At 40.8% G+C, this 21,681-nt stretch overlaps 1 protein-coding gene across 15 annotated transcripts in view; it reads right to left on the bottom strand.

The window, feature by feature from the left end:
- TEAD1 (TEA domain transcription factor 1) overlaps nt 1-21,341 on the bottom strand; it is a 160,953-nt gene extending 139,612 nt beyond the window's left edge. For 6 of the 15 annotated variants that reach the window (XM_037401895.1, XM_037401896.1, XM_037401898.1 and 3 more), the window contains exon 1: nt 20,996-21,294. In XM_037401895.1, the coding sequence (XP_037257792.1) occupies nt 20,996-21,182 (187 nt within the window). In that variant the 5' untranslated portion in view covers nt 21,183-21,294. Of the gene's footprint in view, nt 1-20,995 lie in introns of all 15 variants that reach the window. The other 9 variants (XM_037401908.1, XM_037401910.1, XM_037401909.1 and 6 more) reach the window with 5 other exon arrangements.
- Between the last annotated feature and the right edge of the window lie 340 nt (nt 21,342-21,681).

Below are 21,681 nucleotides of genomic sequence, written 5' to 3'. Positions count from 1 at the left end.
GCCTATGCCTATCAGGTATGTTCTGCTACTACAGGGATTTGAATAAAGCATTTAAGTGTCTGGCAAGCATTTTCTTCAATGAAGACACACTATGAACTAGGCAATCTTATTTTCAACTGTGCTGCCTGCCAGAAAAGTGCACAAACTTCCAATAGCAAAGAAATTAGGTCATTTTGGTCAACTGCCAAAATCAGCACATTTCCTCTTTTGGTTCTGGATGCTGCACCTCCACACTCCACGATGTGTGACAAGTTGTGAGAGGGAGATAGATGCAGCCTCTCGGAAAAGGAAATAAAAATTAAACCAGTGGATGTTATTGAAAAAACAAAGAGTGGTTGAAAAAAAATTATGAAGCATGTTGATGTCCCATTACCTCCTCCTGAAGATCTACGCAATTGGGGGCCAGTGTAACCTTCCTAAGAGAGGTGTAAATGCCTTATCTTGATATTGCAGAAATTTAAAGTCTCATCCTGTTAGAGGAAATCAAAAGGCTGACATGAGGGGTGCAGTTTTTGGTTAGAAGGGTGGACTGGAATTTAGCAGATCAGGATTAAACCCCAGGCTTGCTACAAGCCCCTGTAGGGCTAGAGCAAGACTCCTAACTTCGCTCGCCTGAGACCCTATCTTGTGCCTGGCCTCGTGCATTTAAAACTAAGTTTTCCTGAGCTGTGAATATGTCTTTACAGTAGAGCAGAGTCCGGAACAGTGGATTTTGGATGCTCATTTGGGCCTCTTAATGCTAATGCAGCACAAACCAAAATGACAGTAGTAGTAGTAATAAGAATAATAATAGTAATTATCTCTCAGTCTTTATTTTCAAGTTAATGTCTGCCAAAAAGTGTTAGAGAAGTTTCTCATTGTAGCAACTACTACATTAATGTGTGTAATTTATAAGCAGCTCATCTAAATAATTTGAATTTTTTATTAAGATTATTTTCTCATTTTCCATTGAGAAGCCTTCTTAGATACTGACTCACATTCAGCCTTGTAGGGAAAAGTGCCAAGCATTTGTTTTTCTTATGTCTCCAGTAGTCGACTCCTGCATTAAACTCAGCAAAGCCAAAACTGAATAGGAACAATCTTAATTTAATTATTAAATATATTTCAGACTTCACTGTGATTTTAAAAAGATCTTTCACGAGGGGTAGTGGAAATGTGCCAGGGAAATCTAAAAAACTGTATGTAATCCTCTCTCCCCACCCCTTCTTTTTTTCAGCCTCTCTTAAAAGGAGGTTAGGCGAACTCAAATCTAGTGGAGTTAGGGTGAGCTAGTTTCACGTCAGGCTTGCTAGAAAAAAAAGTTACCAGGGCATCATGCCAAGCCTGCCACTTTTGAGATATATAAATATGACTTTCTTTCAGGGCAGTTTTACAAGGGGCACAGCAAGAGGCTCGTATACCACGGCAATTCAATTGCAGATTTAGCTACGCAGCAGCTGCCACTGGTTCATTACAAACAACAGTGCGCTCCGAAGTTCTCTTAAGAAGTTTACAAAAGGGACAGTGTCTTTATCTGACGCCTGTTACAGTGGTGTGGAGATACACAGATGGCCTTCGACTCTCACCTTCTGCATCACCCAGAGCCAAACCCAGTTCTGTAGAAAGGGTTAGACCTTAAAATTTTCCTGCTCTTTTCCTGATGACACTCCCCTCATCTATCTGATGATCAGAGACAGCTTACTTTCCTTGGGAGGGTCAGATTGGCAGATGAACCATAGTGAGGAAAGGAAGCATGTTAAGTACGAAAACATTCTCATAAGCTTTCACAGGAAAAGGATGTAGCTAACAATAAAAGAGAATACTGCATTTTTCTGCCAAACTTTTATCATACAAGATTATGCGTTTCCAAAACTTACGTTTATACTGCTTAAATACTGGTAGTCTTACAGCTACAGGAGGCGTGTCCCAAAATACCTTGCCTGTACTCCCCGTTGTCAGTCAGTTCTGGAGGCTTCTTTTAGAGGTTAGTAACAGGCAATCGTGTCGCCACCTGACTTGACTCAGGACACCAGCAGAGTGCCGGGAGCTACAAAGAGAACCGCTTCACCATCTGAGCAGTCCCATGAGCAACCTGTCAGTGAACACCTCCAAGAGCCACTCGGCAGGGCTGTCACAGCCTGCTCAAAGCAAGCTTCGTTCACCAGACCCTCACCCCTAGTATTGATGGCCTGGCCTCCTGCCAGGCACAAATACTGTTTGCTGTGCCGTTGGAAGGCTAATTACTTAAGGTTTGTCCTTCCTCCTCTGGGGTCATTCCTCGCACTTCTTCAGCTTTGCAAAGCTGGTACAGTAAAGCCAAAGAGTTGATAAAACTACGGTCTGGGCATGGCTTTGAACTGCTTGCCTTTTCTTGGCTTAGCAGCCATATCATTTGCGGTTGCACTGAAAAGCTTCAGCTCTGACTGTTCTGGCCAAGTTTCACGGCTTTCGGTACCTTTCTAGGGAGCAATCAGAATGCGCTTTTTGATGGCCCATCCCTAGTCCAAACATTATTCCCAGAAATGCACCAGCCAGCGGAGACCCACTGATGTTTGCTTGCTGCCCTCCGTGCCACCAGGGCAGCTGGGTTTGACTCATTCCTCATTTTGTTCACCTGTGGACACGTCTGCCAAAGAGGCAGCCCAGGTGATTTGTCCCCCACACAGGTGGCTGGACAGACATTCATTCGCACGCCGCCCTCAGTTCACGTTTGGTGTCTCACTGGGGGGATGAATGCCCGAGTCAACACCTGCGCTTAATTTTACAAATGCTTACGAAGAAAGAAAAGCCGCTGGAAGGACATTCTCAGAAGGGGATCCAGCGGGCTCTGCAACTTGCCTTATCCTTATGGATCTGGAACTGCTGCACGCGATGAAAGCAGTCTATTAACAGTTCATCATAAAACATGCTTGGAGATTTTACGTCCTAAATTATGTATATGATTGTTTTGCCTGTTTGGTGACTCTTGGCGTAGTGGGAAGTCCAAATCACTGTTACTACACCTCTAACCAAGGCTACACCTGGCACCTTTAACTATCATTTAAATTAAAAAGGGAAAAAGAAAAAAAGACAAGTCCTCAGCAAGAATATTTCAAAGAGCTGTGATCATTGCGTGCAAAAAGCTGTGATCATTCTGAGAGCAGCCTTAAATACTGACTTGATGTTTCTTCTGGTCCTGGGATACACCAGTTTCATCATGTTACTTCAGAGGAGAATCAGCTTTTCTGCAAGGACTGAGGCCTATGCACCAGTTTCACCGCTTAAAAACGGTTCTTTACATACATTTTCATAATAAAGCACTTTATAGCTATTACCCAATTATTGCTTGCAGCATTAAGTAACAAGGTATTATTACTCTAATTTTACAGAAGGGAGCAAATCATGAAATCTGAAATACTTATTCTGCTTTTGTGTAGGCTTTCTCATATTAATTAATTATGAGACTTAATTACACTCAATCTCACCACTCCAAGTCAATTACAGAAAATTGTGTAAAGCAAAGAAGTAGGGAAATCTCTATATCAGAGACAATCACTTACACTCACAGCACTTTCCACATAGGTATAGAAAAAGTCTTTGCAAATATTAACTCACGCACCCAATGCAAAGGGATGGATTTTTCTGGTTTTTCCCCAGCTGCGCCTACACGACTGGTCTGAGCAATGAACACTTCTCCCAGCTTCCTCACTCAACTCTGCCCCAGAAACCAAATGCAAATCTCTGCCCCCTGACTTGTGCCTTAATCACATGATCACCTTTCTTCCCAGAAGCAGTAAAAAAATCCCCAGGCATGTTAAAAACACCAGATTAAAAAAGCTGTAATCCAATGACTTGAAACATGAGTCAGTAATAAATGGCACATGAGATAGATATAGATATAGATATAGATATAGATGTGTTGCAAAATATTTTTAAACTTTCTATTTATTTTGAATCTACGGCAATTAACATTGCTTTACAAGTTTTTGTTCTGCTCAAGTATCTACGAACGCTTCCGCACCCTATGTTGAAACACTAATTCATGATTTCCTACAGCACTTAAGACACCGGGATTCACAGCACGTTTCAATGCCTTCAGCAGCAGCAGAATTCCTCAGGGAACCATTCTCCTATTTCCAAATCATGGCTCTTACAAAGATGGACTAAGCCAAGGCAAACTGGCCTTTTTTTATTAATACCAACTGGTCCTCCCATAAAATGCACAGATTTAAAATCAGGGGAGAAACAAGAGCAATTACCATCTTTGGCAGTTTGTCTAAAGAGGGTATGAGTTCAAGTAAATCTGCTTGATTAAAATTGGGGAAAGACACTGAACTGAAAAATAATCCGAATTTTCCTTAATCTCTTTACTCTGCCAGCAAATGAATGCTGCTTTAAAAGACTCCTTGTGAATAAAGCTGTAAATGTAAGTGGAGGAGACTCCATTCGCTCATGACTTTGACTTCTTTGGAGCAGAGATTTCCCCCCAGTCTTCACAGTTATGACATTTTGTGTTCGATCTGGCCTATTCCAGCAGAATATCCAGTCTGCACGTCTCGCAATTATGCCTTGTTTGCATCACACCATAACAAGTGCGCTACGAGATTTCATGCGCTGGAATCTACCACGCAGTATATTTTAAATGAGCTCCAGTTGTCTAAGTCAGCCTCATGGCACGGCAGAAGAATTAAACACAATGGGATCTGGCAGGCTGCATTCACAGGACTGCATCGTAAAAAGGGGAAAAATAAACACTCGCATTTTGACTGTTTCTTAGCATTTTTCTGAATACTCTTAAGTAAAACAGAAATACTTTGCTGAGACTGAAAAGCCAGAGTTTGCAGGTGCAGTTAAATTAGGCACCTATCAAACGCATTCTTCCTTATTCTGCAAAGCTTTCCTTTCTTTGCCCAGTGGTACTTCCATGTTTCCATTAATCCAGGAAAAGGCAGCTACAGTCTAAAACAGGGAGAGATAACCTAGGCATTCAAAGGAGTGAGATGCTCAAATCTATGCCTGAGTTTCCATACCTAATGACAGCTTCACCCCGACCCGGGTAATTCCCCTATTCAGACAAGGGGGATGCCATCCACCTCCATTTAGGCACAGAGGGTGCATGGCCAGCATCTCCCTCTGGAAGCCTTCAAAGGCACACAGCTCTCTCCTCTGAATAGACAGAGAACTAGGAACTTTCTAAGAGTGGCTTACCAAGCATCAAAAATTTAGCAACAAAGCTTCAGAACAGACACTTTCCTTGAAGATGCAGACTATAAATGGCAAGCGTAACATAAAAGCATCAGCCTACATCTACCATAGTATCATTAAAACTAGTATCAGCGTAAGTTCTGTGTTAATAACTGTCATGTATTTTCCATGCTTTTAATACTAACCCCTGAGCTTAATTATTATATTTAATGTCTACGGCAGCAACACTTCCTACCCAGCACCCATCATCAGTCCAGCAATTAATTACATACCACTGACCTTCACAGAACACCATGGCAATTTTATTACTGTACAACTCAATTGCATTTCGTACAACACTGCCCCATAACTATGTCTTATTGTAAAAAAATAATGTGCATACAAAAGGGATAGTTGAGCCAACTCAACTACTTATAATTTGCAAGAATAAAGAGTATTTCACAAGGTTTGCAACATACATACAAAAAACTTTGCAGCCTTAATACAAGACAAATGTTACTAAGATTTACATTATAGACAAAAGCGGAATGGAAAATATTCCCTGAAGTCACAATGGCAGGGCTATGCAGTATGCTATTTAAAAGCTATTCACCAACGTCCTTTCCCTTTTAGCCAGTACCCTATGGTAAAAATTCAACTGAAGAAAGTCAGTTAATTGAAATTGTGGTTCTACAGCTGAGGAATTGGATGCGTAAGATGGAACAGCTGAAGGACAGGACTACACTTCGATACACTATCCGGCACTAAAAGAGAGGACTAGCTTGCATGCCCTGCGTCTTCTGCCTTGGATGTACCTCTGCAAGTTTGCCACTTTGAGGGGGCTCCATCCTGCTCATGCCCTGCCTCACTCTCTCCTCTTGTTTTTAGGATAATGCTACCACTCAGCACGTTTCAAGTCTCCCTTCTTCTTTCCAAACCAAATGGTTCACAAAATAAATAATTATTGTATGACTACTCTAATTACAAATTGGCATGCTAACATAAAAGCTAATGTAAGTAAGGGCAAGAAGACTTTCTCCCTGGGTCCAAGGGCTGTGTCCAGAATGAAATAACTTGTCACGCCCAGGATTTCCATGCTACCTTCCAAGTTCCCAGACTCAAGCGACCCAACAGGACACAGCCACAAACCTCCACACTAACACATCTGCACAGCCACAGACTCCTAGAAGGAAAGGGACTGGTGCGGCAGGCAGCATAGACCTTTTGGAAGGTGCACATTGCACTGAGGAGTCCCAAGAGCTGCTGTTTTGATAGTCTGCACTGTCCTTGCGCACTTTTAAGTCACCCAAATTTCTTACTGGAGCCATTAGTAGGCAGTGGGCTGGCAACATGCATGGTGAGGCGAATCACCCACCTCTCAAAGTTGTAAGAATATCAAGGGATAACTATGGAGTAAACTGGAGGTCACCACCAAGCTTTCTTGCAAATCAAATGAGCAAGGTATTATACTTATTTTAAAATACTGCATCTCCCAAACACCTTGTTCAGTTTTTCACAAGCAAGGAAAAAGCTTTCTGCCATGGCAAATACCACACATCTCAGGCAACACATTTAATTTCACCAAAACCCAGTTACAACTGGGTCTACCATGTCAATCCGGTTTCAAACTTTTTTTGGTTAAATATTTGAAACCTATAGTGCCAACAACAGCAAGATATCTAACAAACAAAACTCAGCAGCAGCACTTGGCTTTGAAGACTTGCCTGCACATTGAATGGATGATGTGTCCAAGGCAATTCAGAGCTATATGACTGTAGTGGTTTTGTTTTGTGGGTTTGGGTTGGGTTTAGTTTTTGGTTTTTGTTTGTTTGTGTTTTTTTTTTAAGTTCATAAAAATTTTTCCGTCAATATCAACATTTTATTACTGCCTGTTTTCACAGATCCTTCCATTTCTACAATACAGCAGAGGAAGTGCGAAGTAAAACTGGGTTCATTGTAATGAAAAAGGGATCTCATAATTAAATTCACTTTGCTCCCTAATCACAAATGCACAGAGAGCACAAACCAAGGAAGAAGTATGTAAAGTGATGCTACAACGTAGCATGCACAATTGAAAATCTCGTTTCCTGTAGAAGCGTGAGTTACAAATCAGAATGGAGAGTACACACATTATTGAGATTACTGAGTACACACATTATTGAGATTACGGAAAAGTTGTGGGCAAGGCTGTGATTTGGAGGAAACAACCCTGCTCTGTTTGAAACTAAACACAAAATTCCCTTTGATTTTGCTGACACCTTGGCTTAGATATTCTTGAGGTCTGATCACAGGGCATAATAACGTGTGTACATAAATGCCTGGAGTGACTTGCTATACATCTTGATGTAAAAAGAAGTTACGAAGCGAATGCAAAGATGACAGATGAGCCTCCCCTCTCCCAGCCAGGAAAGCTTTTATTGCCATCTCTTCAACACTTTCACTTCTGCCAGAACTCCCCTCTACCCGCTTGGCCCCTCCAGCTGTCCAAAGTGTCTCTTCCAGACAGCACTGCTGAGCAGGCGGGGCGTGGATTAAACAGTATTAGATGTTCTTTCTGTCATTTTGTTTTCGGTAATTTAGAAAATTATTTTTCTTGTTGTAGATATTTTTAACTGGGGTGGTGAGGGAGATGTTACAGAAAAAGTAAGAATCTCCAAGATCAGAATATATCAGAAGCTCAACAATGCTTAACGTGTCTCTGTGACCATGAATATGTACACAAGCACACACACGTGCATGCACACACACATTAAGATTAAAGCCAAGTCTTCTGGAGAAGGCTCACAAAAAAACCCAAAAAACAAACAAACAAAAAACATGTTCAACAGGAAGAGTCTGTTTAATGTAGGATTTAAGCAAGGCTCTCTCATTTGCATAGATCACTTACAGCAACAGCAATTCATTAAATTCTCCCATAAAAATCGTGCTGTATTTTGTCTAAAGCGACACATTCCTTGCAGATCACAGTGCCTTTCTCATGTTGTTAATAAGATAATCTGTTACATGAGGCTTACAAATCCATTTAAATTGATTTTAATTAATGAATCAATCACTAGCCGCTGATGACTTGGTCTACAGACAGCAAGCAATCCAAAGCCCCAGGCCTCTAATCCCAAACCAAAATCCACATTAGAGCAACAGGACATCTCTCTGATCGATAGTAACACAAAGATGTTCAGTTCATACACATTTGAAGGGTATGAACTCAATCAAAATGTATCTCCAGATCTTATGCATTACAATTCCCATATTCAGGACTGTTCAACTAGGAAAACAATATTAAATCATTTACATTTCTTTGCAAGTGAAATAAATGAAATCAAGCAGAACTATAACCAGCTTCTAAACTTTTAGATGCTTATTCCACTTGAAAGTTTTTTTCTTTGTTCTTAAACAATCAGTCGTTTAACATTAATTAATAGAAAATTGCACTTCATATGGTCACAAACATGAAAAATGCCTTTTACGTATGCTTTGATCCTGTGAAAATTCACTGCTGTTCTCTGCTGCTAAAGTGCTTAAATTTTCCCTTAAACAGAAAATAAGCAAAATTTCTATCCAAAAGCAGCATGCAGAAGCAGCGTGAAGAACATCCTTGTTATTTCAGTAAGTTAATTAATATAATTATTGTTATTACAAGAAGTTAATTACAATGCAGTAAGTTAAATCCACAGTAGGTGGTGTGATGCTGAACATGGCAATCCTTAAAGCATCACCTCCCCATAGCAGAGGGGACACACCTGAGTGAGGCTGCTTCTCCTATGTACACAACCAGCTGGTGTTCTAGCCCAGCACCTGTGGATAAAGCACCAATTAAAACAACCAACAGAAAGGAAGAAATGATCCATGCCTCCCCAGGAGCCTCATTCCTGGATGTAAGCATCTAGCCCTTCTTTCAAAGCCCACTCCTTTTTCTTAAAACATGACGGAGAAGGAAGGGTGAGACAAGCCAGCTTGCCTCCATAACAGTCCAGCTGTTTATACACGGTGCTAAGCCCAAGGCACTCTGCTCACATGATGTTCTGCACTGCACAAGCTCCACGGCACAGATTTCTGCTTGTCTGGGACACGACTCTGTACTGAGCTCCCCCACCTGATAAGGACTTGCCACCAGAAGCAGAGCAGCAGGTACTTGGAGAAATTTAGTACCAAGAAATGAGATCTCTACAAACTTCTTGTACCAGAGGAGTTGGTGCTTTGAGAATTGCAGTTATGGACCAGTTACCTGTTCGCATTTTTTTCAATACTATCTGCACCTTCATGGTTCAATAGCATCCCATTAAATATTCTAAGAGAAATGCAGATTTCCCCCCCACCAGCTGAAAAAGCCGCTTGCTTGGGTGCCCTCTGCTGCGCTGAGAGTCCCAGCAACCCACCTCAGGCCCAGCTCCATCATAACTGAACACATCCAGTGGCCTGTCCCTGGATGGGTGCTACCAGCTCCACTGTGGGGAAGAAGAGCAGTTGTCATGGGCCACTGGAAAAGCGCCCACAAAAACTGTGCTGACGCAAACCTGTCCATTGGGAGAGAAGAGTCTCTTCCTCTCCCTCAAGGGCAACCTCACCCACAACTCAAAACAGTCCCTCAAAGGCTCCAGTGTCCTTGTCTGAGCAAGGGATCGACCTTCTCCAAGCCTTTCTCATGGACACGGAGTTGTGCGGACAGAGGGAAGAGGTGGGAAAAGTCTCTGTTACAGATCAGGTCTCCACATGAAAAGGCTCTCGGGTCCCAGCTGCCTTCAAGCTGGTCTGCGTTCCCTCCTCCTCCCCCAGCCCAATCCTCCTCTGTACCGTACCGCCTGACACACACAAGGCTCGAGAAGCACCACCCTGGACACCAGTATGGGATCACTTGTGTCAGCCACCTGGCCGCTACACTGAGGTCCACCTACCAACACTGAACTGCACCAGCTAAGAAAGAATCCAACTTGTAAATTGCTTTATTAAAACAATTTCACATATTATCCAACACAACAGATGTTGTTGCCTGACGTGCAATAACCATTCTGCCTGTTTAAACGAAGAGCTCAGTATTTGTTTTTAATCAATACTGCATATACAGTTTAACCAATGCTGTCAAAAGTAGCTTTATATGCAGTGTCTCACTAGTTTATTGCTCTCAATGCTTGTGTTCTTCCCAGTTTCTCATGAACAAATGATTTTCTGGAGGGAAGAACAAAAAGAATAATTACAGAAGGTAGGTCTGGCTTTTATGTGCTGCTAATTAATTAGTTAAATTAACCAAATAATAAGTACAAGATACCAAACTATCTTTCATAATATTTACGAAAAACCTGAAGGGTTGAATACTTTCCAGGTGTAAACACATTAAGACCAACCTTGTACCAAAGCTGAATCTGTCCCAGTTAGCTCAAAAAGGTAAAGAGCGCATCCTCTTGCAGACGGGCCGTAGCGTACAGGCACCCCACATTTAAAGAAACAGATTCTGCAGCCACCAGCGCTTCATTGACATAGAGATAATCAATGTGTCCCCGATTATGAGGCGACAAACAGTTTTCACTACAAAAAAGGAGACTGAAAAACAAATCATGTGTTTTTATTTTACAAGATCCAAGTTTGGGTTGGTTTTTTTTTTTTCCCAAGCCCTTTTGGAGCACTGAATCAGAGTAAAAATAGTTTGTTGCACAAGAATAAAACAAAGTAACTGCTAAATAAACATTTTAGATTTACTCCTGTGTGTTAAGTTCTCATTCCCATTACTCTTCAGGAGTTGGATGATAACACTAAAATATCTCCCTGTTGTCTGGTAAACTGATTACATGGGTTTTGTCCAAGAACTGTGCCATAACGTGTTCCCTCTATTTCATGTTCTGAATATCGCTGCTGGAAAATGTACTGCAGCACAGAATGTAGTATATGCCAATATATCCTGACATTCAAATCAAGACCACAAATTATAAACAGTTTCAGCAAATTGACTTGAGTGCCTTTGTTCCTCAGACATACATCTTCCTATTGCTTACAAAAGCAGCATATACTAACCACTAACGCTGCTATAGCCAGTACTGGGAAAGGAAGTTATTGAAGCCTGGATTTCCTGCTTTCAGTCGTAGCCAAGAACTGTGAGGCTTGTAGTGGTTTCAGGAACTGACTCATCTAATGATTCATGGATATGATACTGGTTTTAATATATTTCTGATCATAAGACTCAAACTTCAGAAACAGTGATGCTTAATTTTTATTTTAAAGTAAAAAAAAGTACATAAATCAAGTAAACAAATCTTGTCATGGGACAAACGGGCTAATAATTCTAGATGTGTTTCACAGTGCACTCTTTTTAAAAAAATAGTATGTTAAACTTCCTAGGAAATCATTTCAAGAGAATGTTGACAATGAATTTAAAATCCACTGTCAATAACCCGAGTGCTTTTGTTGCTGAAATTCAAGTGGAGGACAGGTAGGATATCAATTGCATTTTTAGATATACCCTCAGGTACACATCTATCTACTGCCACATATTAATCAATGAATCCTAGAGCTACTACTGTTAATGCAGGTGGTTTCTTTAGCTGTGTATAAAAGAGTATCATCAAAAGATCAGCTGGTAACAACACATTCGGGTGTTTGAAACAACAGGAAAGTTTTGTTTCAGGAGACTGGAGCTGTAGAGGTCAATATTAAAAGCAATGACTAACACTGGATCTTAAGCACTCACAAACACATGCACTTTGTGCTAATTCAGAATTCAAACCCAGCCATTTTTACGCATTTGGTTCTCCCAGAGAGAAGCATGCCCTCCAGCGCATCAAAATGCTTTTTGCCCACAACACAAATCTCATCAGTATGCTGTAACTTGAACTGCCAGGCTCTTGCACCTAAAAAAATAGCTTGTGATGGAAGCTTAATTCTGCTAGGCTCATGTATGGAAAAGTACTGGTTTACTTTTTAATTTTTGAACTGCCAGGCTGCAGCTACTCACATGCTATGTACAGTGTCGTGGGGAGGGAGAGGGGGATGTTAGCATTTCTATATTTCACCATGTGCACAACTAGCACAAAAAAAAATAATGCATGTTGCTTGGAGGGGGAGAGGGAAAAAAAAAAACAAAAAACAACACAAACCAGCAGTTAAAACAGTTGACAAGAAAAGGCCAAAGTGCGCTCAGTGGCTGGCAGTCATTTTATGGCTATAGTCCTACAGCAGATTTACTTAGATGACGTCAGTGGCTCCAATCCAGCTTTTCTTTGGTAGCATTTACCACTTGCCTCTTGAAGCCTCCACTATGCTACAGAGCAGTAGACCATAATCAAAATTCCCTTTGTGAAATAGAGTTTACCTCAGGGCACAGAGGCATTGCTAGCTGAATTGCAGGCTCTTCACCCTGTACTGCATGCCCAGAAATAAATAACCTACAATACTGTACTTTCCTTAATACAGAAGAACCATTAAAAGCAGCCTGCTACCTAAAAAAGGGTTCTTTAATTTGTTTCTGAAATCTCAGAGGCCAGAATATTAGTTAATTTTCCGAGCAACCAAGAACTATGATAATTCTACTACCCTTTGGACTTCTTTGTATGTTTTTTAGAGACTTTGGAAGATAAAAGTTATTTATGGGTCATTGTTTCACTGACAAAAAAAATATTACTGACGCGAGAGGCTAAAGTGAATCGGTATAGGAAGCTGCATATTTAAAATTCTTTCAAATGTGCCTCTAACTTTTCAGCAAGCATATATATTGTAAATACACCAAGAAGCAGAGCAAGAAATTACTATGCATAAATACTAGTCAATTTAAAAGGCAAAATACACATTAACTGGAGCTATAGACTCCCTATCACAAAACAATGACTGGAAGCAATGAAACACTAGTAAACCCATGACAAGCAGATACCAAATCAACTAAAAGTTCACAGGCTCTAAAGTTTAACAAAAAAACCCCAACAAACAACACAAACCCTGCAACCATATGAGAGAAGCATGTTATTGCACTAAATAAATACAGATTTGTTATATTTTGATGGACTCATCAGTCCAAAGACAACGATACTCATTAGAGGTAGTAACTAGATACACTAGTGGACTGAAAATTGCCTCTCGCAGTTAAGCACTTAGAAATTACTTATAGGGGAGATGCACACATGCCTCACAGAACTGGAAGTCTCAATACCTCTCCTTTCTCAGCCTCTTCACTTATCTTCCCCCAAATCACATTAGAACAAGAGATCACCGGTCTCATCTACAAGGAGCCAGAAGACAAAAAATGCCATTATCACCCAACCACATGAGTCACACCACAGACCTGAACTCTGAATATAAAACAGATTTAAAATTTGAAGTGACACCCCCAAAACCAGCTCTGTGTAAACAGATGCTAGCATTTCATGGCCCCGCAGAGAAACTACAAGCCTCTGTTAGCAGCCTTCGGTGCCAAGCCGAGGGCAGGAATCCTTTCTCATTTTCTGCACGTGTCTACGTTGAGAGGGAGCATTCCCTCTCGCTTCGCTGCCCACCTCGTTGGCCTCCAGGTGCTCTCTGACAGCTCCTGCATTTTTCCATGCAGTTCATCTGGGTGGACTTCAGTGGGGCATTAAAGAATGGCCACTGTTCCAGACTGTCACAGAAAAGTTTTCTTCTCTTTGACTTTCTTTCATTACTAAAAAAGTGGCATCAGCAAACAGATTTAGAACATCACTGTAAATTTCTTTGAGAAAGAATCTGGTCCTTTTATCAGTCATTAAGGATCCTGGACACGAAAGGCATTGTATAAGCACAAGCAGTCCTTTCTTTCCAATAGCCTGGACAAGGAAGGAGTAGAAGCACCACAGCAACTGGGATGGGCAAAAGGACTCAACAACGAGAAACCACATCTGTGAGCAGCAGCAGAAGAGGTAGGGTAAGGAGGACCTGGCAAGATGGATAGCAAAAGGCAGGGGGGAAGCCACCAAGATCCAAAGCAAGGACAACCTGATTGATCCCTGCCCAAGACAAGTGCAAACCCAAGGAAAAAGGAGGGTCCAGGCAAACACAGACCGATGCGGTGCCCTGTACGGAACAGCGAGACGGAGCCTGTAGGGCAGAAGACACAGAGGAATGTGCTGCAAGGTCAGAGAGCAACGCGGACAGATCCAACCCTAAGGACATCACGGCGGCACTGAATGGAAGACTCTATTTATGGTTGGAGACTTTTCCTGCAACAAAATAATTACAGCCAAAAAAAGGCAGGGGGTAGGGGGAAGATGAAGGAACTTTCATTGAATCATCAAGCCTTCTACAAGGCTTTCTGTTGATTGTGGAAAAAAGGAGAAATACAAAAAATCTTCAAAGATCAGCTGACAGCAGATATAGGAACACTATTGTTTTTAAATGTTAATTTTCTTCAAAGAACAAAGGTAAAATCAGGAATGGAGAAATGAAGCTGTTTACAGAGTTCTCCCTTTTACTTTAAACAAGCTTTAGGACAAAAAGTGAGCATGCATGGTGGTGGTAGATTAAATATGAATAAAATTTCCTTTCTCCCATTAATTAATGTCTCAAAAAATATTTTTTTTAATTGAGATACACAAAACAGAGGCTTTAATCCACTAAACCTCTATGAATTTACCTTTTCTTCCAAAGTCTGTACTGACATTTTCTCCCCTCAAAACCGAAATGTCATTCCTGAATTATAATCTTCCAACAGAAACAGCCACGTAAAAAAATATGCCAGCTAATTCCAAAAATAAGCACCATTGTTCACGGCACCATGAGGTGAATGAATGGCAAGAGATTCCACCAAGGGAATAACTGTGATGTCTATAATGTTAAGGAATAATTTGGCACCAAAAATACCCAAGGCCATACTGGCTGGTGATTCAAACATGAAGCATATCAAAACGCTACTGATAAACTAAATTAACAGATAGCTTATCTGAAGCATATACTAGCCATATGGTGCCACAACTTCTGTTGCGGGCATAACAATAGGCTACTGCAGTCTTAGACTGGAAGCACTATTTGACAAACTGTCAACAGCATTTTTATTTTTTTACAGAGCTCTAGGGCAATGGCACACTCGCCTATTTGCATTTTTTTTAAACAGGTGAACAAAGAGTAAACCAGATGTCAACTTTAGAAATCGAGCTGTCTGGATCAGGAGATTTAACAGAGGCAGGCATACTGCTACAGCTCAAATCTAGACAATGAGCTTTTCTAAAAACACTCTGGCCTAGGGGAGTGGCTATTTAAAACACTTGGCTTCTTTTATTTCAGCACTATGGAAGTGAATTCTGCTCTTAAGTGCCAGCTCAAATGAAGTCATTTTGTTTCACTGGGGCTTTCTTTGCATTTTAGAAATGTAGCATGTACTGTAGTAAAGGAAAAGACAAGTATGAAAAAGAAAAAAAATCTGATTCTTTTTCAACTAGAAGCTAGGGGGTGGAAACTAACAATTTGATCACATACCAATTAAAAAAAAAAGTGAGAGGATAATTTGAGTGCAAGTTAAATGAAATTTATTTTCCCCTTATTAAAAGAAAAAAAAAAACCCAACCAAAAAAAAAGCCCCAACACTTTTGAAAGCTTTAGAAAGACCTGGTATTTACAACCCCCTCAAGCTCCAGGAAGATGAAGTGTGAATACTGACCGATAAGCAAGACTTACAATGGGACTTTAATACGTTACAGAAACACTATCAGTTAATACCAAAAATCATGAAAGTTGTCTTCTTGCTTTATTTAAGAAAATAAAATATTTGTTATTAACATACTATTTGAGGGGAAAAAAAAAATCTTTTAATAACAACCCAGTAATCCACTCAATCGTTTCAAAAACTGGCAAAATAAAAACTACTGTCAATCAATATATAGTCGATCTGTCTATGGTATTCAGTTATGAAAATGTGCTTTTAGTTCTGTTCTGTAGGAATGTGAAAGACATAATGAGAAAAATAGATAACTTTCTGTTCTAATAATCTGTTCTGCTTTGATAGGCAGTTATGGGAACATTTATTTTCTGACTTATATGCAGCTAAGTATGTAGCATTTTTAGATTATCTTTTCAAATTGTTCTTGAACATTCTCGGTTTAAAGAAGAAAAAAAAAAAAAACCAAAAAAAACAACTCCTTTCATGTTAAGTTGAGATTGCACTTGAACTCTTTCCAAAAGCCAGAGCTGTACTGAATTATGATAATTAGAAAGCTGTGCGCATAAAAGGCAGCACAGTTGATGCATTTAAAAAAGTTCATGCCAGAGAATATAAGTTCAATATGTTCTCACATAATTAACATTTCCCATCATTAGCAGCAGTTTTCAGTTCATGTATCTGTAAAAACAACAGCACTCGTCATTGTTTTAGATTCCCAGTCAATAGTGTTTTAATAGTTTTACACATAATCCTAAACTCTCCTTCCCTTCCCCCTCCCAGCACACAGATTTCACGTTCTACCTTCTGACCTGCTAACAAATACACTTCTATTTTGTGCTCATGTGCTTCTGCCGCTGCACGGGTGCCTGCGATTCCAAAGTTTAGTGAAGAGCTAATAAGAGCTAGAAATCCAAGAAGGCCATTTGGAGAGGCACGACAGGATGCAGAGGGAATAATCACGTTGTTCCAGTCAACAATGACTAGAAGACAAAGAACAAAAAGTTGTAGGTGATACCTCCGACTGGACAGGAGCCAAACTAAAAAGGGGTTGGCATCCTTTTGTTGCTCTGAGGCAGGAGCTGGGGGGACCAGGAAACGGGGTTGCAGCCCCGCACCAACCGGCCCAGCGTCTATAAACCCCCAGCACACTCTGCGGATTTTCATCGCGTTCCTGACATATGTACAAAAATTCATCTAACAAATGAGGGCATGTAGCACATGACGGGTTACTCTTTGAGACATTTGTTGACTTCCTGTGTAGAGTATCTCAAATTAGTTGTTAAGCGCCAGGTTTTGACACAGACTCATTGCCTTTTTTTCTCTTCCCCCCACTTCTTCAATCCCTGTTATTTTAAAATTCATATAGTCCTGGTGGAACTTTAATAACTTGATACAGTCTAGAAGTTTTGGAAACTGGATCAGAGAGAAATTTTGGCTTTACCAACAACAAGATAAAACTCACAGTGACTGCAGCGGGATCAGGATTTCATACAAAACCCAAGAGGGGTACGGGGTATTAAATTACAAAACTCCTAGTTTAATTTTATGTGACACATCCAAGGAGCAGATTTTAAGTTGGTGCCTCAAAAGATTGAAGGCTGCAACTTTTCACTCTCTTATGTTTTGGAAATGAGCAATCATTAAAACCAAACACAAAATTATTCCAGGAAATATTATTCCATCCTTGTTCCACTTGCAGAAGTCAAAAGGAGTTTTGTGCAAGAACAGAGACCAAGATACGGTCATAAAATGGGAATTTATTGCAGAGATTTTTCTTCTAAAAATGTGTCTTCGGTGTGGCTTAGAGTTGGTTGGCTTTACAATAAATAATGCCATTAATCTGTTCATGTATCACAGGATACAATTTAAATTATACGGTACTTGCATAAACTGCCACAGAACCTCTAACAGCCATTTCTTTCAGGGAGATTATTTACCTCTTGAAGGTTCTAAAATTTTGTTGAGTCTCACTTAAGTTGTTTTTTTTTTTTTAATAGTAAATGACTGTAGTTTAGGGATATAAAACATTCCTGCCATTAGTGCTTGCCTCAAGTAGACTGCAGCATGGTGACAAAACAGTAATTAAATCTCAAATCCCAGAAATAAGTAACTACTATTTCACTCATGCAGAAGCAGGTCCCACTGATGAACTGGGGATTTCAAAATAATTTTTAAAGAGCCAATTTGCACCCTCATTACAGCCAATGTAAAGCAGCAACAGGCCAGATGAAGCTGATGGAATTAACCTGAACTTAGACCAGCTTTTTAAAAAGTCAGCCCTCGCCTCATATTTGCAGGTGCTATGAATAAGAGCACAAATGGAATGAGCAATCAACTTTTAACAGACATTTGCCTGCAAGTTTTAAACAGATTACAAGCAAAGCAGAACACAAGCCCCGTACAAAAATTTGAAAAAGCATCTGTGTCAAATCTGATATTCTTTTTAATTGAAGAAACAGAATAGCACCATGTCCTTCTTTAGACATCAAGTATCATACTAACCATGTACATACAGCATATGCTGTAAATATCTTAGTATTTGATCCAGCAAATGTTTATTCCTATGAGTCATCCCAGTCACTTTAACCTGAGTAAGGATTGGATCTAGCAAACCTTTCCTCTTAAATAAATGGAATCACTTCAGAAAGACAGTTTTTAAACCATCTCTGGAAAGATTACAGCATTAATATTAACGTCACAATGAAATACCAGATAAAAGGAGTGATGTGTGCGTGCGTGTATATACAGTCAGAAACCATGTGTTCAAAACGTAACGGTTGAAGGCAATCTTCTCCCAAACACACACATTCAGAACTGTACACAAAATCTTCCCGTTTGGGAAACAGTCTTAGGCACCTTCCAGTAAGATTACTTCTAGTGAAGTTGTTCCAACAGTGTAACTGTCCTACTTTACAGACTGAAAACTGACAGCTATATCAAAATACAATTACATATTTTTATCTTTCACTTTTTTTTTTTTAAGTGAAAGACACCAGAACTTCTTTGCAGCTCCATGAGTCTTCATTACACTTTTGCCTGCACTGCAGCTTTAAAGTTTGCTTACAAAGCGATGTACAAAGGTAGCTAAAAAGAAAGGAGGAAGAAATCCTTTTTCCTCTGCATGTGACTTAGCCGAGCTTAACTTTTCCAGGCATGGACAAACAAAGCCTAAAAACCACTTTAACGATATCTAAAACCACTACACTGTCCAGCAACAACAACAACAAAAAAAACACTAGTTACAAATTATACCAAACATGTTATACACATGCTCCCACATCTCCACGTATCACAATACGTTATCATTTCTCAGCTGGAAACTCACGGCAGGTCTAGCTCATAATTAAGTTTCTGTTGTTCTTTTTTTGGCTTTTTAATTAAAACTCCTTTAAGCAGAGGCTGTCTTTACCCAGACTCCTGTCAAATCAAAATTTTTCCTCTGCTTCACTGCTCGCATACATCCCACTCAGCACTGACTAAGAAACTGTACAGAATATAAAACCGTAATTTGAACCTCAAGAGCTGTTGTTACACTCTCCTGGGTGCAAAGGCTAATAATATTTACTTCACCAAAGCAGCGTATGTAAAATTGATGCTCGAAATGCACGTAACATGTTCAGGAATAAAGCACTTTCCAAAGGTATTTCTAGATCACTAGAAGAAAGACGGAAATAAATCCTTTGCATCCAAAATTTCTGCTTGGTCAGCTGATAAACCTGCAGCAGGCAAAATGCAGAATTACCCCTACTGGTACAGAAAAAGCCTTATGACCTAATTAAAAACCAGTGCAGTGTGAAAAGCCAAGTTTTACCATGAAGGTGAAAAAAAAAAAATGCACCTCAAGAAAGTTCACCCTTAATGAAAATAATTTCAAAAAGTTGATTTTAAAAACTTGCAAGTTCAAGACGTGACCCAAATATAAAATCTTCATTTTTGTGTTTTAAGAACATGCACTATGTTAATTCCTGTATTTCTATTCCCAAATAAAGTATGCATATGTGTGTGTATCTATAAATATATATATATACACATACACACACAAACATGCAAGCTTCCCTCCCACTCCTAGAAGTAATTTAATATACAGGTCTGTGTCATTTTTAATAGCACCATCTTACCATCAGTACAATCTAATATCCCTGTAATGGTATTCCCCAACTATTTATAGAGACAAAATACATTATACATTACAGACACACATTCCCAATCTAGGGTTATAAGAAGAATCCTACATAATTTTAAATTAAGTCCTAATGTAATTATAATAATTTTTGTTTTCATATTCAATTGCAGGTAGCACTTAGTTATTTGCATGGATTTTCCTGTAACAGGAATTCCCACAGAGATTTCCACACCAGACGTACTGCACAATAACTGAACATTCAGCTAGAGAAAACAGGGGTTTGTCCATGCGGCTCCAAACTTTGCCATTGTCTAGGTCAGATATTTCCATAAAACCGCTAACTGGCAATACTGTGTTTCTAAACTTTATCAGCACTGAGGGAAAGCAAATACGCTTCTGTTAGACAGGAATACAGCTGTATTGGTACTTTTTTTTTTTTTTCTTTCCCCCTGAGGCTCTGCCATTTCAGCTTACATTTCTCATATATACTATTTTACGTCAGAAAGCGCCAGTACGAGCTGACGTTTCTTGGCCTTTCTTTCCCAGATGGTGTTCAACAACGAACAGTTAAAAAATACCGGGAGCCATTTACATTCAGCAAGCTAGAAGAGAGCTGCTCCCTAACTTTCCAACACTTCTAGAGGTCACTTTTCATTTCTTCCTATCAAAGGCCGGCACTTGTTTCTAATAAGTTAACAACTCTCCCGAGAAACGTGGGTGGCTGGTATTTCATTGTTTCATAAATATTTTTATACTGTAACACCGTTCAACTTAAAACAGATTTCAAGAGGAGAAAAATCACGACTAAGATTACGTTCCACCCAGGCAGGAGCGCAAACTTTTTCACTTGGTTAAAAACAAGAGCTGGGGAGTTTTTTGCCCCTCTGGCTTCATTTCTCCTCCTCGGTTTTGTTCAGCTGTTCGGAGGGCACAGCTTTGTCTTAATTTTGTGACAAAAGCCGTACTGTATAACTTTTTCCCTCCCCCTCAGAAGTGTACTTCCTTTGAAACGCTCCTTCTGCGAACAAAGGCTGCCACTGGCCCTCCGCATCAGTGGACATCTGTGGAATAGATCTCTGTAAAACCTTACGGATAAATAAATAAAAAAATATTTTAAAAAAAAACACAAAACAACCTATGGTTCCTACCGAAAGGAAGTTTTCCAGGGACAAGCTCCTCGGTGGTGGTGTAACTGCGACTTTGTCTTTTTTGGATACAACGTTTTTGCTGACTCCCGAAAATTTTCCACTTGAATGTGCAATTAACCAGCAGCAGCGGCAGCAGCAGCTCTGGAGAAGGAGAAGAAGCAGCGAAAAAGGACATTCCTTCTTGCATCTTTCGGAGGGCAGCCGGCGGGGAAGGCAGCCCGGCGCGGCGGGCAGACCGGGGCCGTGCCGCTCGCAGCCCGCACGGCCGGGGCTGGGGCTGAGGGCTGCGAGCGGCTGCGGCCGGCCCGGGGCTGCTCCCAACTTCTTGCTTCCCCGTGGAAAAAAATGTGAAAAATGCCGAGGATCGGTGCGCGCCGCGTGTGTGAGGGGGGATGGGGGGAGCGACTGAGAGCGCGTGTGTGTGTGTGTGTGTGTGCGTGTGTGTGTGTGTGTGTGCGCGCACGGGGTGCGCGCCCGGCTGCCGAGCGGTGACTCAGGCAACTAAGTGCGGCGGCGGCGGCGGCGCGGGGAGCGGGGCGGGCGGGCGGGCAGCGGCCGCCTGTTGCAGCTCCGGCCGCGGCCCCGCCGCGCCGCCAACTCCGCGGGAAACAACTTCTCCCCCCGCCGCGGCCCCTCTCCCGCCGGCCCCGGCACCTGCGGGGGGCGCCTGGCCCCCCCGGGCCGCC

This window comes from Falco rusticolus, chromosome 10, assembly GCF_015220075.1.
Source record: "Falco rusticolus isolate bFalRus1 chromosome 10, bFalRus1.pri, whole genome shotgun sequence".
Classification (NCBI taxonomy): domain Eukaryota; kingdom Metazoa; phylum Chordata; class Aves; order Falconiformes; family Falconidae; genus Falco; species Falco rusticolus.
Note: the sequence above shows the minus strand (reverse complement) of the source record. Positions and strands in the feature narration are given on the sequence as shown.